A 12,446-nucleotide genomic window follows, 5' to 3' on the forward strand; every position below is an offset into this window, starting at 1 on the left:
AAATACAACTATTAACTGTAATGGAGCTAGTTAATCTGAAACCAATTTTCGCCTGGATGTAGTTGGAATACATATCTTTGATTGTTTTTATGCAGTTGCAAGGAATCCCCCTATTGCAGAGAAATATCAAAACCACATTTCAAGAGGATTCCGTTATTTTAATGGCGGTAATTCAGCTGCTTATGAGATTGTATCAAATAATGAATTAATATCTCGCTGCCTCGTTATCACAGTTACGATCACTCATAGATTATATTTAATGTCGGCTATCTGTACTTGGTCAGACAGCCTCTGTTGTCGCGACCCGTTGTTTGGTTTTGCCAGTGAGAAGCAGGACCATTCAGCTTTTCCCAATATGCTGCGATTGTGTGTAGTCGTGCTCCTCGCCTCCACCGCATGTGCACTGGGTGAGTACCGGCAAGTATTTATTTATCGCAGCACACGTACTGAGTCTACATTGGCTCTGACGTAAAGCGTTTTTACACCGCAGGAGCCTCGCTGCCGGTTCGCCGCTTGGCTCACACTGGTCCAGCCAGGAGGTTGGGCGTAGCTGCAGGCCGAATCTATGGAGGCCACGACGCAGCGAGGGGTGAGTACACTCTTCTGATGCACTCAATAGATTCTTTACAACCCGAACAGTACATCATCTGCAGAACGTACACTTAGTTGACTAAAGTCGTGGGATATCTCGTAATAGCGTGACCGAGCTCCTTTTGCCCGGCGTAGTGCCGCAGTTGGACATGTCATGGACTCAATATGAAACTTCCTGGCAGATTAAAATTGTGTGCCGTACCGAGACTCGAACTCGGAACCTTTGCCTTTCGCGGGCAAGCGATCTACCATCTGAGCTACCCAAGCACGACTCATGACCCTTCCTCACAGCTTTAATTCTGCCAGTACTTCGTCTCCTATCTTCCAAACTTCACAGACCCTCTCCTGCTAACCTTGCAGAACTAGCACTCCTGGACGAAAGGCTTAGCCACAGCCTGGGGGATGTTTCCAGAATGAGATTTTCACTCTGCAGCGGAGTGTGCGCTGATATGAAACTGCCTGGCAGGTTAAAACTGTGTGCCGCACCGAGACTCGAACTCGGAACCTTTGCCTTTCGTGGGCAAGTGCTCTACTATCTCAGCTACCCAAGCACGACTCACGACCCGTCCTAACAGCTTTAATTCTGCCAGTACCTCGTTTGGAAGGTAGTAGAAGAGGTACTGGCAGAATTAAAGCTGTGAGGACGGGGCGTGAGTCGTGCTTGGGTAGCTCAGTTGGTAGAACACTTGCCAGCGAAAGGCAAAGGTCTCGATTTCGAGTCTCGGTCCGGCACACAGTTCTAATCTGTCAGGAAGTTTCATATCATTGTACACTCCGCCGCAGAGTGAAAATCTCATTCTGGACTCAATATGTCGTCTGAAGTCGACTATAGACACATCTAACCACGCCGCCTCTATAGCCGTTCCTAATTGCTAAAGTGTTGTCGCTACAGGATTTTTTGCAAGAACTGAACTCTAGATTATGTCCCATAAACTTTCGACGGGATTCACATCGGGCGATCTGATTGGCCAAATCATTTGCTCGAATTGTCCAGAATGTTCTTCAAACCAATCGCAAGCAATTGCGGCCCGGTAACATAGCATATTGTCATCCATTAAAATTCCATACTTGTTTGCAAACATGAACTCCACGAGTCGCTGCAATTGGTCTTCAAGTAGCAAAACGTAACCATTTCCAGTCAACCAGAGGTTCAGTTGGGCCAGGGGACCCAGTTCATTCCACGTAAACACAGCCCACACCATTACTGAGCCACCACCAGCTTGTACAGTTCCTTGTTAATAACTAGTGGTCGTGACTTCGTGGGGCCTGCGCCGAAGTTGAACTCTACCATCAGCTCTTACCAACTCATCTTACGAAGCAACGGTTTTCCAGTCGTCTAGGGTCAAATTATAATGTCGACCGAGCCCAGGAGAATCGCTCCAGACGATGTCACGCTGCCAGATAAGGTACTCGCGTCGGTCGTCTGCAGCCACAGCTCACTAACGAAAAATTTCGTCACACTGTCGCAAAGAATACGTTCGTCGTTCGTCCCTCATGTTTCCTAAGGTTATTTCACGTAGTGTTGATTGTCTATTGGCACTGACTACACAAACGCCGCTGCCCTCTGTTGTTAATTGCAGGCCAATGGCCAGTGCGTTTACCGTTGTGAGATGTATTCTCGGCATACCCTTGACCCTGTGGATCTCGGAATGCAATGTCCTATGCATCTAGCTCCAACTACCGTTCCGCGTTCAAAGTCTGTTAGTTCCCGTCTTGCTGCTATAATCACGTTGGAAACATTTTCACATGCATTACTGAGTACAAATGAGAGCTACGCTACTGCAGTTTTATACCTTGTGTACGTGATACTATACTATATAGGTATCCCACGACTTTCCAAGTTTTTCAGAATGAGTGTCTCCCTGTGCAGGGCTCGATGCGTTTGTTGGCAGATCGAAGTTATGTGCCCACCCGGGAGTCGAATGCAGACCTTAGCTTTTAATAGAAAATATATTTTTTGGCACAATTTGGAAGTTCGGAGGGAGCTAATGGCCTGGGTACCTCAATGGGTATGTCCGGCGAAAGAGAAGCTTCTTGGTTAAGATCTTGGTGCGACGCACTGGCAAGGAACTATGAAACGGCACACACCCCGCTGTAGCGTGAAATATTAACCCTGGGAAAGATACTCTGTGCTGTGGCTTAGGCATTTATCAGCATGTCCTTTCCTTCAGAAGTGTTTTGGGTAGAGGGGAGGGGGAGGGAGGAGGGGCGTGAGCTATTTAGGGGTTAGCTCAGCGGTAGGAACATTACCCGCCAAACCTATTCTGTGATTTGTGTTTAAGTAATAGGTACACTTATTTTGATTCTGTAACTTGTAATTTGGTTTTGCGCATTTATATGCTTAGCACGCACTCCTTCCCTAAAACATTGAGTCAGAACAGCATGTTCAAATTCGCCGAAAAAAATGTATCTAAGAAATTTCCATGTATTATTCTTGCAATCTACACGTCAAACAACGTTATTATTATTAATAAAACTGCCTATGATTTGAGTCATTTAGTTCTTACTTTACTCATTTATTCAGTCTAAAACTATATTCCACCATGTCAGTGTAGTAATTCTACGTGAAATGTGTGATACTGGCTCTCGTATTTGAAAAAAATTTTTAGCACATTTTGTAACATTCAATATAATTTATGGTTCCCTGATGTGATCAACATTTTTCAGGAGGACATCTATAATTATGTAGTGCAGTCTTCTTTTGAAAACCAATGTATTTATCAAGATCGCTATGTAAACACAGTTACTGGATTATTAGTTTCGGCAATATATATTGTCGTCCACAGATAGATAAAACAGGGCAATGGTAACTACATCATTAACGCATATACCAATCTGTTTCATGAGGGCTATACAACATGCCTAAAAGAGTCGCGGCCTTCCAAAGACATACCAGGTGTTCTACCACAAAGTATGTACAACTTCGAACACGAACAAGACAGACACATGCAACAGAGCTAGTCCGTCGCAGCCAACATAGCTTTATACCACGAAGTGCCAATTTGTGACAGGTATCTGTCTCCTTCGTGTTCAAAGCTGTACATACATCATGATGTACTGGCATGTCGTTGTAATGCGTCGACTCTTTTATGCATAGAGTGGTGTAAGCATTGCATAATGTTGCTACCACTGCCCAGTTTTATGGATATTACCGAAACTAGTAACCCAGTAACTGTGTTTCCATAGTGATCTTTTCAAATAAACGAGTTCTCAGAAGAAGAATACAGTGCAATATAATTTAGTTATCATTTGTCTATAGCAGTTAGTCACTCCTCCACAAAGTAATCATTCCATTTCTGTAACATTCAATGTCATTGGTAATTCAGTACATGCTACCCAGTCACTGTTCCATTACGTAACTAATATAGTCTTATTATATCGTTAATCGAAGAAAAATACCTGTGAAATTGGCGCCCGCGAAGTAGTCATAAATCTAGGTCAAGAGAGCATATGGTATACTGTACATTCATAGTAAAACTATCTATTCATCTCAATAGCCTCTCTGTACATTCGCACACATCTAAGAAGTTCAGGTGACCAACGATTTCCTTTTCCATAGTGAATTGAAATCTTGGATTAATACTATTCAGATGTAACAGGAAAGCATCCAGTTCCTCTTCCCCATGGGTCCATATAACAAATGTATCGTCTACATAACGCTACCATCTGGCTGGTCTTTCTCTAGCTGTTTGCAGCGCCCGTTGTTTAAAGTTCTCCATGAGCAAGTTAACCACAGCTGGACCAAGAGGACTTCCCATAGCCCCCCGGTCAATCTGTTCATAAAAAAACATTATTATACTGAAAATAAGTTGTTGTAAGCCAATGTCTGAATAATGCCAACATATCACTAGGAACAATGTCCGCTATACATGTGATCGCTTCGTTTAGCGGGATCATGGAAAACAGCGACACCACATCAAAACTGACCAGGATGTCATTAAGGCCCACATTAATATCCTTAATAATATAGATGAAGTGATATGAATTTTTTAACATGACTGTCAGTTCCACCAACATGAGGTTTCAGCAGCGAGGCAAGGTGTCCAGCTAATTCATGGATGGGACTGACTATAGGTCTCTGACTATAGGTCTCAGCCGTTTATGGACCTTGGGTACCCCCATAGAATCTGGTCGAGTAAGGTTCTGATTTAAAGAGTTGCTTCTTGTCAACTGAAGAGAGGGAAGACGCTTTCACCAACTGATTAGTCATTTTTAAAATCTTCGATGTCGGATTCTTCTGAAGTTGTTTGTAATTGTTGGGATCCAAACTGTCCATGATTTTTTCCTGATAATCTTTACTCTTCATTACGGCAGTAACGTTCTTATCACTTTATAGATATTATTAAGGAAATTAGTGTGGGTCCTAATGATATCCTGGTCAGTTTTGATGCGATGTTGTTTTCCATGATCCCGGTGAACGAAGCGATCACACGTATACCGGACACTGTTCCTAGTGATATTCTTCACGGTAAATGAAGACAGCCAAAACAGTTGCAGGATAAAGATTTATTAAAATTCTTGACCAGTTTCGGTGTATCTAAATATACCATCATCAGAAGTAAAATACACTAAAATCACATCCTGCAATGGAGCTTCATAAAACAATTGTGCCAAAGGCGAAGTACTGATGCTAAGCTGTGTTCGCATCGATCCTCTGTCCATAATTTTGTTGTAGAAATGGAGATGACGTTTTAACTACTGACGACGCCTTTGGAACAATTGTTTTATGAATCTCCATTGCAGGATGTGATTTTAGTGTATTTTACTTCTGATGAAGGTATATTTAGATATACCGAAACTGTAGTCCAAAATTTTAATAAATCTTTATCCTGCAACTGTTTTGGCTGACATCATTTACCGTGAAGAATTTCAACAGTTGCTGTTTCAGCCATGTTTAAAATTTTAAAATCTTGTCCTAGTGATATGTTGGCATTATTCAGACATTGGCTTACAACAACTTATTTTCAGTATAATAATGTTTTTTATGAACAGATTGACGGGGTGGCTATGGGAAGTCCTCTTAGTCGAGCTGTGGTTCATGGAGAACTTTGAACAACGGGCGCTGAAAACAGCTAGAAAAAGACCAGCCAGATGGTAGTGTTATGTAGACGATACATTTGTTATATGGACCCATGGGGAAGAGAAACTGGATGCTTTCCTGTTACATCTGAATAGTATCAATCCATGAATTCAATTCACTATGGAAAAGGAAATCGATGGTCACCTGAACTACTTATATGTGACTGTAATCAAACGAGAGGACGGATCATTGGGTCATAAGGTTTCCAGAAAAGACAGACACAATGATCGTCATCTGCAGAAAGATTCTAACCACCACCCAAGAAATAAAAGAGGGGTGATTAAAACATGAATAGACAGGACGCACAAAGTATGTGAACCAGCTCACTTAGATGATGAGATTGAACACCTTAGAGCGACCTTCAAGAAGAATGGGTATTCCAACAGAGAGATAGATCGTGCACTACGCCCTAGATTGACAACCAGGACGGACGAGGATCGACACCAACTCAAGGGGAAAGTGTTCTTACAATTCATCAGTAAGGTCACTGATCGCACTGGGAAAATTTTAAGCAAGTACAATGTGGAAACTGATTTCAGACCCACCACGAAAATAAAAGAATGTTTAAGATCTGCAAAAGATAAACGACATCCTCTAGCTACACCAGGTGTCTATAAAATTCCGTGCAGTTGTGTAAAGGTCTATAAGGCACAACAAAAGAAGCGTCAACACCCGTCTGGGTGAACATAAAAGGAACTGCCTCCTCGCACATATTGATAAATCCGCTGTAGCGGACCATGTGTTTCAGGAAGGTGATCATGAAATAAAGTTTAATGAGACGATCGTCATAGCAAAGACGTCGCATTATTATGCGCGAATGTACAGAGAGGCTATTGAGATTGCCAAACACTGCAATAATTTTAATAGAAAAGATGAAGGCATTAAGCTGGATAAGATATGGATGTCAACAGTGCAGCAACAACGTGACAATCGATTAATTTCAATTGAGGAAGTTTGCAATATCAGAAATTATAGCACAGCCCACGTCACGTGATTGACTTCGGCACCCTCTGGATGGCTTATATGTACGGCGCTCATTCGCGCTTTCGTTGCAGTTCGCCGCTTCTCTTCGGACTATGCCTTCTGCAGTCGCAGGCGAAACGTCTGGGGAGAGTTTTATGTATGGACCACGAAATCTCAGCGCCGCGGAAGTGTTAAGTGATGACTACACCTGCTGTGAAAGCCATCATTATTTTCTTCTATTGGTAGTGTTCGGTGTAAACTGTTGCCGTGTTCCATGAGGTGTACATCAGTTTCGTTACTGACGAGGTGGGGGGGGGGGGGAATGTTTTTTATTCATTAGGTGTTCTGCGAAAGTGGAATGTGTGCTGTCATTCTTCAAACATCTCATGTGCTCTGAAACATTGTTCGGAGCTTCCTGCTTGTCTGGGCTTACCAGCAGTCACATGTGAGTTGACATATTCCTCTATTCCTGAATTTGTCTGATGTTCTTTTGTTTGATCTTAGCCTTTGTTGAACTGTGTTGCTGGTTCTAAATGATACTGGCAACCCTTGCTTTTTCAGTATGTTTCCAGTTCTGTGTGCTCTTTCATTATTGTATGTTAATATGTACCATCTGTCTGTTTTTCCTAATGTGGTGTGGTCTGCTGTGTTGTGTGTGTGTTCTGCCTCTGTGTTTTCAGACCCCTCGTTTGTATTTTTCATTACTCACCATTATAAGTTGTTCTCCAAGGTGAAGTCTGGGTATCATGCTGGACACTTCAATCGATCTCGCGATGTTTCTGAAGCATGCCCATCTCAACAGCCTCTAAATCGTTTATTAGTAAATTTGTGCACCTGAAGTGCAGAATGTGCTGAAGCTCTGTTATGCTGCAACCACACGTGATCCACGGTTCCCTTACCTGCCTATTGAAATATTAACCATTTTTGTAAAATGTCGGAATGAGAGCTTTTCAATACCACATCCTTCAAAAAAATGAGGTCTGAACAGGTGACGTGATTACATACTGGCCCCTTCCTGAGTCGGCTTCATTTCCAACGTTCATATATTTTCTTTACACCAAACAACTACATTACTTTTGTGTGAAATGTGAACTATCGAATATTCGTCAAAAAATAACACTCTTGAGTGAGGCATGGCATCTGGAAGCTGTGTCATCAAATACAGCTCACTAGATCATGTCGTTGTCAGATAATTCATTCACAATCATCGCTCTAAATCCATCCACTTTTAAACCTTTTTTTTTTTTTTGTAATCCATTGTTGACCGCCATACATGAAGTTCAGCAGCTCTTTAGTAGGTGGTTCCCAATAAAATAACTGTTTACTTCCCCAGTTGTATCAAGAAAGAAACGAGGATTTGTCGGACACACATACCGCATTGTTATTTAGTCACACAAATGCATGTATCAAGATTTAAGGCTGGTAACATAACGTCTATAAGCATAACTGATTTCAGGGCAGATTCTGAATTTGTAAGAAACTTGTAACTTGAGTATAGGCGTAGTAAACAAACGCATAATCAGCTGCGTCCTAAATACTGCGCTACATGACTCACTCAGGAGAGGTAGAAGTGAGGTTGCTATGCTAATAAATGCCAATAAAAGGCGTTAATAGTAACAGAATAGAAGTAAGTGCACGAAGTTATTAATTAAAAGTGAATATACTCTTTGGGAAACACGGTTAGCAAATGAAGTGTAAGATTTTACAGCGCAGGTGCAGCGTTCAAAATGGAGCAGACAAAATCATTGAATCGAGGAAGCTATAAATGTAGTACACCAACTCAAGATAAGTGACAGCCAGAAACGTGTCTTGGGCAAAATGAAGCTATATAAAAAGTAGTTGGTTGCTGTATTTCTTCAAGTGGTAAAGAGGAAATTTATAAACTTAATAACAGAGAGTGACACAAATAAACAAACAGATGAGGAAAATTGTAGATTGGATCGTAACCTATTAGAAAGTACAATAGAGGTGAGCTAGTGGTCCATATTTTGTATTACACTTATTAGTTTCCCATTTCTAGTTCAAGTATATGATTCAATAAATTCGCTATCTTTGTGTCACACATTTGTCAATCTCTGTGCAGCTGTACTTATACATTCACTATTCGCTAATTTTGCAGGCGAATTCCCATATATAGTGTCGCTGAAGATAGTGGGGACGTTCACCAAGAGCCACCATTGCGGAGGCGCCATCATCTCCAGTACGTCTGTGCTCACAGCAGCCCACTGCATCACCAACATCGACAAATCGATTGTGAGTACGCGTGGCGCTTTCCATTCGCATCACGAATGTACAACTGTTGGTGTCCCAAAGAGTAAGAGACACAAAACAGTACCAGACTGTGCGACAAGTGTGTTAGTTACGCTGATTTTGTACCAAAAACGAAGGTAGCACTCGACGGAAATGGCAGGAAGTGTCGTAACACACACAAACTGAACTGGGGATTTAAGTACATAAAGTCAACGGACGAAACAGAGAAGATAAAAATGAGTGGTAAGGAGAAACTAAGTAACTGACATGTAAAATTGGTGTAACTCATATCTCACTTATCCAAAGGCCTGAAAAGTGTATGATTTTTAAATCAAGTGGGGACGGTATACGCCTTGTGATTAGTTAAGCGGTCACTACATTTATCAGCTCTATAAACTTAGAGTAAAGTTCTGGACAGCCTTTAACGATAAACGTTTCCAATAATGTACGACTGCGAAACACAGGTGTAAACTAATTTCATACAGCATTCGGAAGAAAAATTCAGCTCGCAAGGTAAATTACTCTAAATAGCATTTAACAGCTTTGATCAAACTGATGGAGGACTCTTCTGACATTCTATGTCAGTATTAAACGCAAAACACTGTCATCAACTGGATAACTAATCTGAAATTCCGAGATTGAAAAAAGGTTACTGTTTTAAAGTGTAATATTTTCTACCTATATTATCTTTAAAGATGTCCCCGAAGTACTGAGAATTTCATTGACCAACGAATCTGGAAATGAAAAGCACGTAGTTTGTATTGACGCTGATGTATTTTACATTGATACTCGCAGCAGAAGAGTGTATGAAAACTCATTCCACATGGATGCAAGACGGCGTTAACACTAGGAACGTAGGGAATCTGCCTTCAGTAACAAATATCTGTTTTTTATAAGATCACAAATTTCTAGTAAAAGAGAAGACTCAGTGAGAGGGCCAAGGACACGTTGCCGTCTACTCTTTTGTATATAGTACACTTGACGCTGTTGAACCAAAACGATTTGACAGCTGGAAATTAATTATAAAACAAATAATCTCACGACCCGTTTATTAAAAAGTGAGCCGTTCCAATTATCGTATGATAATCTTCAGCCCTTCAACCACATTGATTGATAATGGCTGTTCATGGGGCAGAATCAACTGAAAGACGTTACTGCAGTTGCTGGCGTTGAGTTGACTGTCGTCATTCAGCGGTTTCTGCTCCATGCACAGCCATTATCCATCAGTATTGATGAATGTCTGAAGATGATCATGTGATGATCGAAACCGGTCATCTTTTAACAATCGTGCCTTACGATCTAGACTGTTTTATAAGTAATTTCAAATATTACATTGCGATCGCTTATTTCGTACAACACTGCTTCCTAAAATAATCTTCCAAAAATAATTAGTTTTAACGAGGCCTGTTTTGAGACGGCATATTGTCTGATGGCTTTGCGAGAACATGAGACGGTAAGAGATGTGCATTACGCGATCAAAAGTGTCCAGACACCGCTATGTAATACAGAATTGGCCACTAGACGTCACGAGAGGAGGACTGGCCAGTATGAAGGAAGAGAGGGAAGTAGAGAAGTAGTAACAGCAAACTGGGTCAGTCAGAAGGCCTCAGTAACTTCAAACGTAGACGAGTCATTACGGGCCACCTGAACATAAAATTCGTGAGGGACACTTCAACTCATCTAAAGTTGCCCGTATGCACAGATGATTGTGAAATGGAAACGCGAAGAAAGAATCACAGCTACACCACTGCCTGCAGATCTCGTGTACTAAGGAACAATTGGTCGCTTAGAATTGATAAATATAATTGTAAAACATAGCATGAAATCAAGGGAAGGAAGCACTCGCAAGTTCCAAAGTGTTACAAGTCAGTACTAAGCGACGCTTGAAATGGTGCAAAGAGCGACGACTGTGGACAGTTGACGACTGGAAACAACCCATTTGGAGTGATGACTTTCTCTATAACCGATGAAAGGCTTAGGGTTTGGCGAAAGTATGGAAAACGTTACCTGTCATAATGTGTAGTTCCAAAAGTGAAATACGTGCGATGTGATGCTACGGTATGGGAGTCTTTTGCGAGGTTGGGGCATGGTCACCTTACTGAACGTAAGCAGACGCGGAGGGGAAAGGGCATGTACGCATTTTACAGCATTGTGTGCTGCGTACAGAAGCACACCAGCAGTTTGTATCAGCACGACAAGGCACCCTGTCATAAAGCTGCGTCTGTGAAGCAATGGGCTGGGGACAGTAACATTCCTGAAATAGTTTTGCCTGCCCAAGAGTCCCGATCTGAACCTTTGAGATCCCGCGTCTAACATGAATACAATGTCTGATTTGGTCTCTTGAGGAAGAATGGACTGCCGTCCGTCCACAGATATTCGTACACCTGATTGAAAATGTTCCCAGCGGATTTCAAGTCGTCATAAACGACATGAATTAGGGGGGACGGTACGCTTCATATTAACGTCCTCAAATAAGCGTCCGGATACTTTTGATCAGACAGTGTATATCAGTGGAAGAGAGAAGAAATTCGAATCATTCCAGCGACGATACCGGCCTCAACAGGGCAAATCGACTGACATAAGCGGGTTTTATAAAGGGCGAATTGTCTTGGGGAAAAGGATCTTGAAAATTGCGAAGCAGATCGGCTGTTCTTGGGCACACAGTGGAATCAACAAAAAATTTTTTTTGCGCAAATTTGTGTAGTCACAAATTTTTGCACACTTTGGCAGAATGACTAAGAATCAATTTTTTTCTCTATTACAATATAACACCCCAGAGATTTGTATTATTAGTAACGAATATGTATTCTATGTGGTGGTAACGAATATTGTGGCAAATGAACACATTGCGCCACCAGTGATTTATAAGGTGTGCTGGAGAGGGTCATCCTACATTGGTAAAACACCCTGTAGTTGTTTCTTGTAGTTGAGGAGACAGAGTGGAACATCACCAGCTCGCTCTTCAGTTTGCAGACCTATGAAGATGGGAAGTGTACGACCAAAGTGCAGTGTCCCACATTCCCTCACGTTTTGACCATCCAACCCCAAAAAAATGGTTCTGAGCACTATGGGACTTAACATCTGTGGTCATCAGTTCCCTAGAACTTAGAACTATCTAAACCTAACTAACCTAAGGACATCACACACATCCATGCCCGAGGCAGGATTCGAACCTGCGACCGTAGCAGTCGCGCGGTTCCGGACTGCGCGCCTAGAACCGCTAGACCACCGCGGCCGGGATCCAACCCCCCTCCAACCTGTAGCATCACAGAAAACTATTCAGCCCTTAATATGGCTCTGCATGTGGAACACAGTTTTAATATTTGTTCTGGATGCGAAGCATCGATGTGGACAGTGACGTCGTAGTAGCGCTGGCTCCAGTGTGACTGTGGAAATACTTTCGCAATAGGCGCCCGGCCTAGGACACTCACCCGGAGTGAAACTGCCAATAGCAGACCGGATACCCGCCTGAGTACTGCCTATGTTCCATGATACTACTCGCTCTGAACACTATGGGACTTAACATCTGAGGTCATCAGTCCCCTAGAACTTAGAAATACTT

At 42.1% G+C, this 12,446-nt stretch overlaps 1 protein-coding gene across 1 annotated transcript in view; it reads left to right on the forward strand.

Annotated features, from left to right (window-relative positions):
* The first annotated feature begins 285 nt into the window (after window positions 1–285).
* Window positions 286–12,446, forward strand: part of LOC126234780 (trypsin-1-like) — a 64,874-nt gene continuing 52,713 nt past the window's right edge. Inside the window, exons 1-3 of the mRNA XM_049943529.1 lie at window positions 286–407; window positions 491–589; window positions 8,754–8,887. Coding sequence (XP_049799486.1) covers window positions 356–407; window positions 491–589; window positions 8,754–8,887 — 285 coding nt within the window. The 5' untranslated portion in view covers window positions 286–355. The remainder of the gene's footprint in view (window positions 408–490; window positions 590–8,753; window positions 8,888–12,446) is intronic.

Source organism: Schistocerca nitens, chromosome 2, assembly GCF_023898315.1.
Source record: "Schistocerca nitens isolate TAMUIC-IGC-003100 chromosome 2, iqSchNite1.1, whole genome shotgun sequence".
NCBI classification, from domain to species: domain Eukaryota; kingdom Metazoa; phylum Arthropoda; class Insecta; order Orthoptera; family Acrididae; genus Schistocerca; species Schistocerca nitens.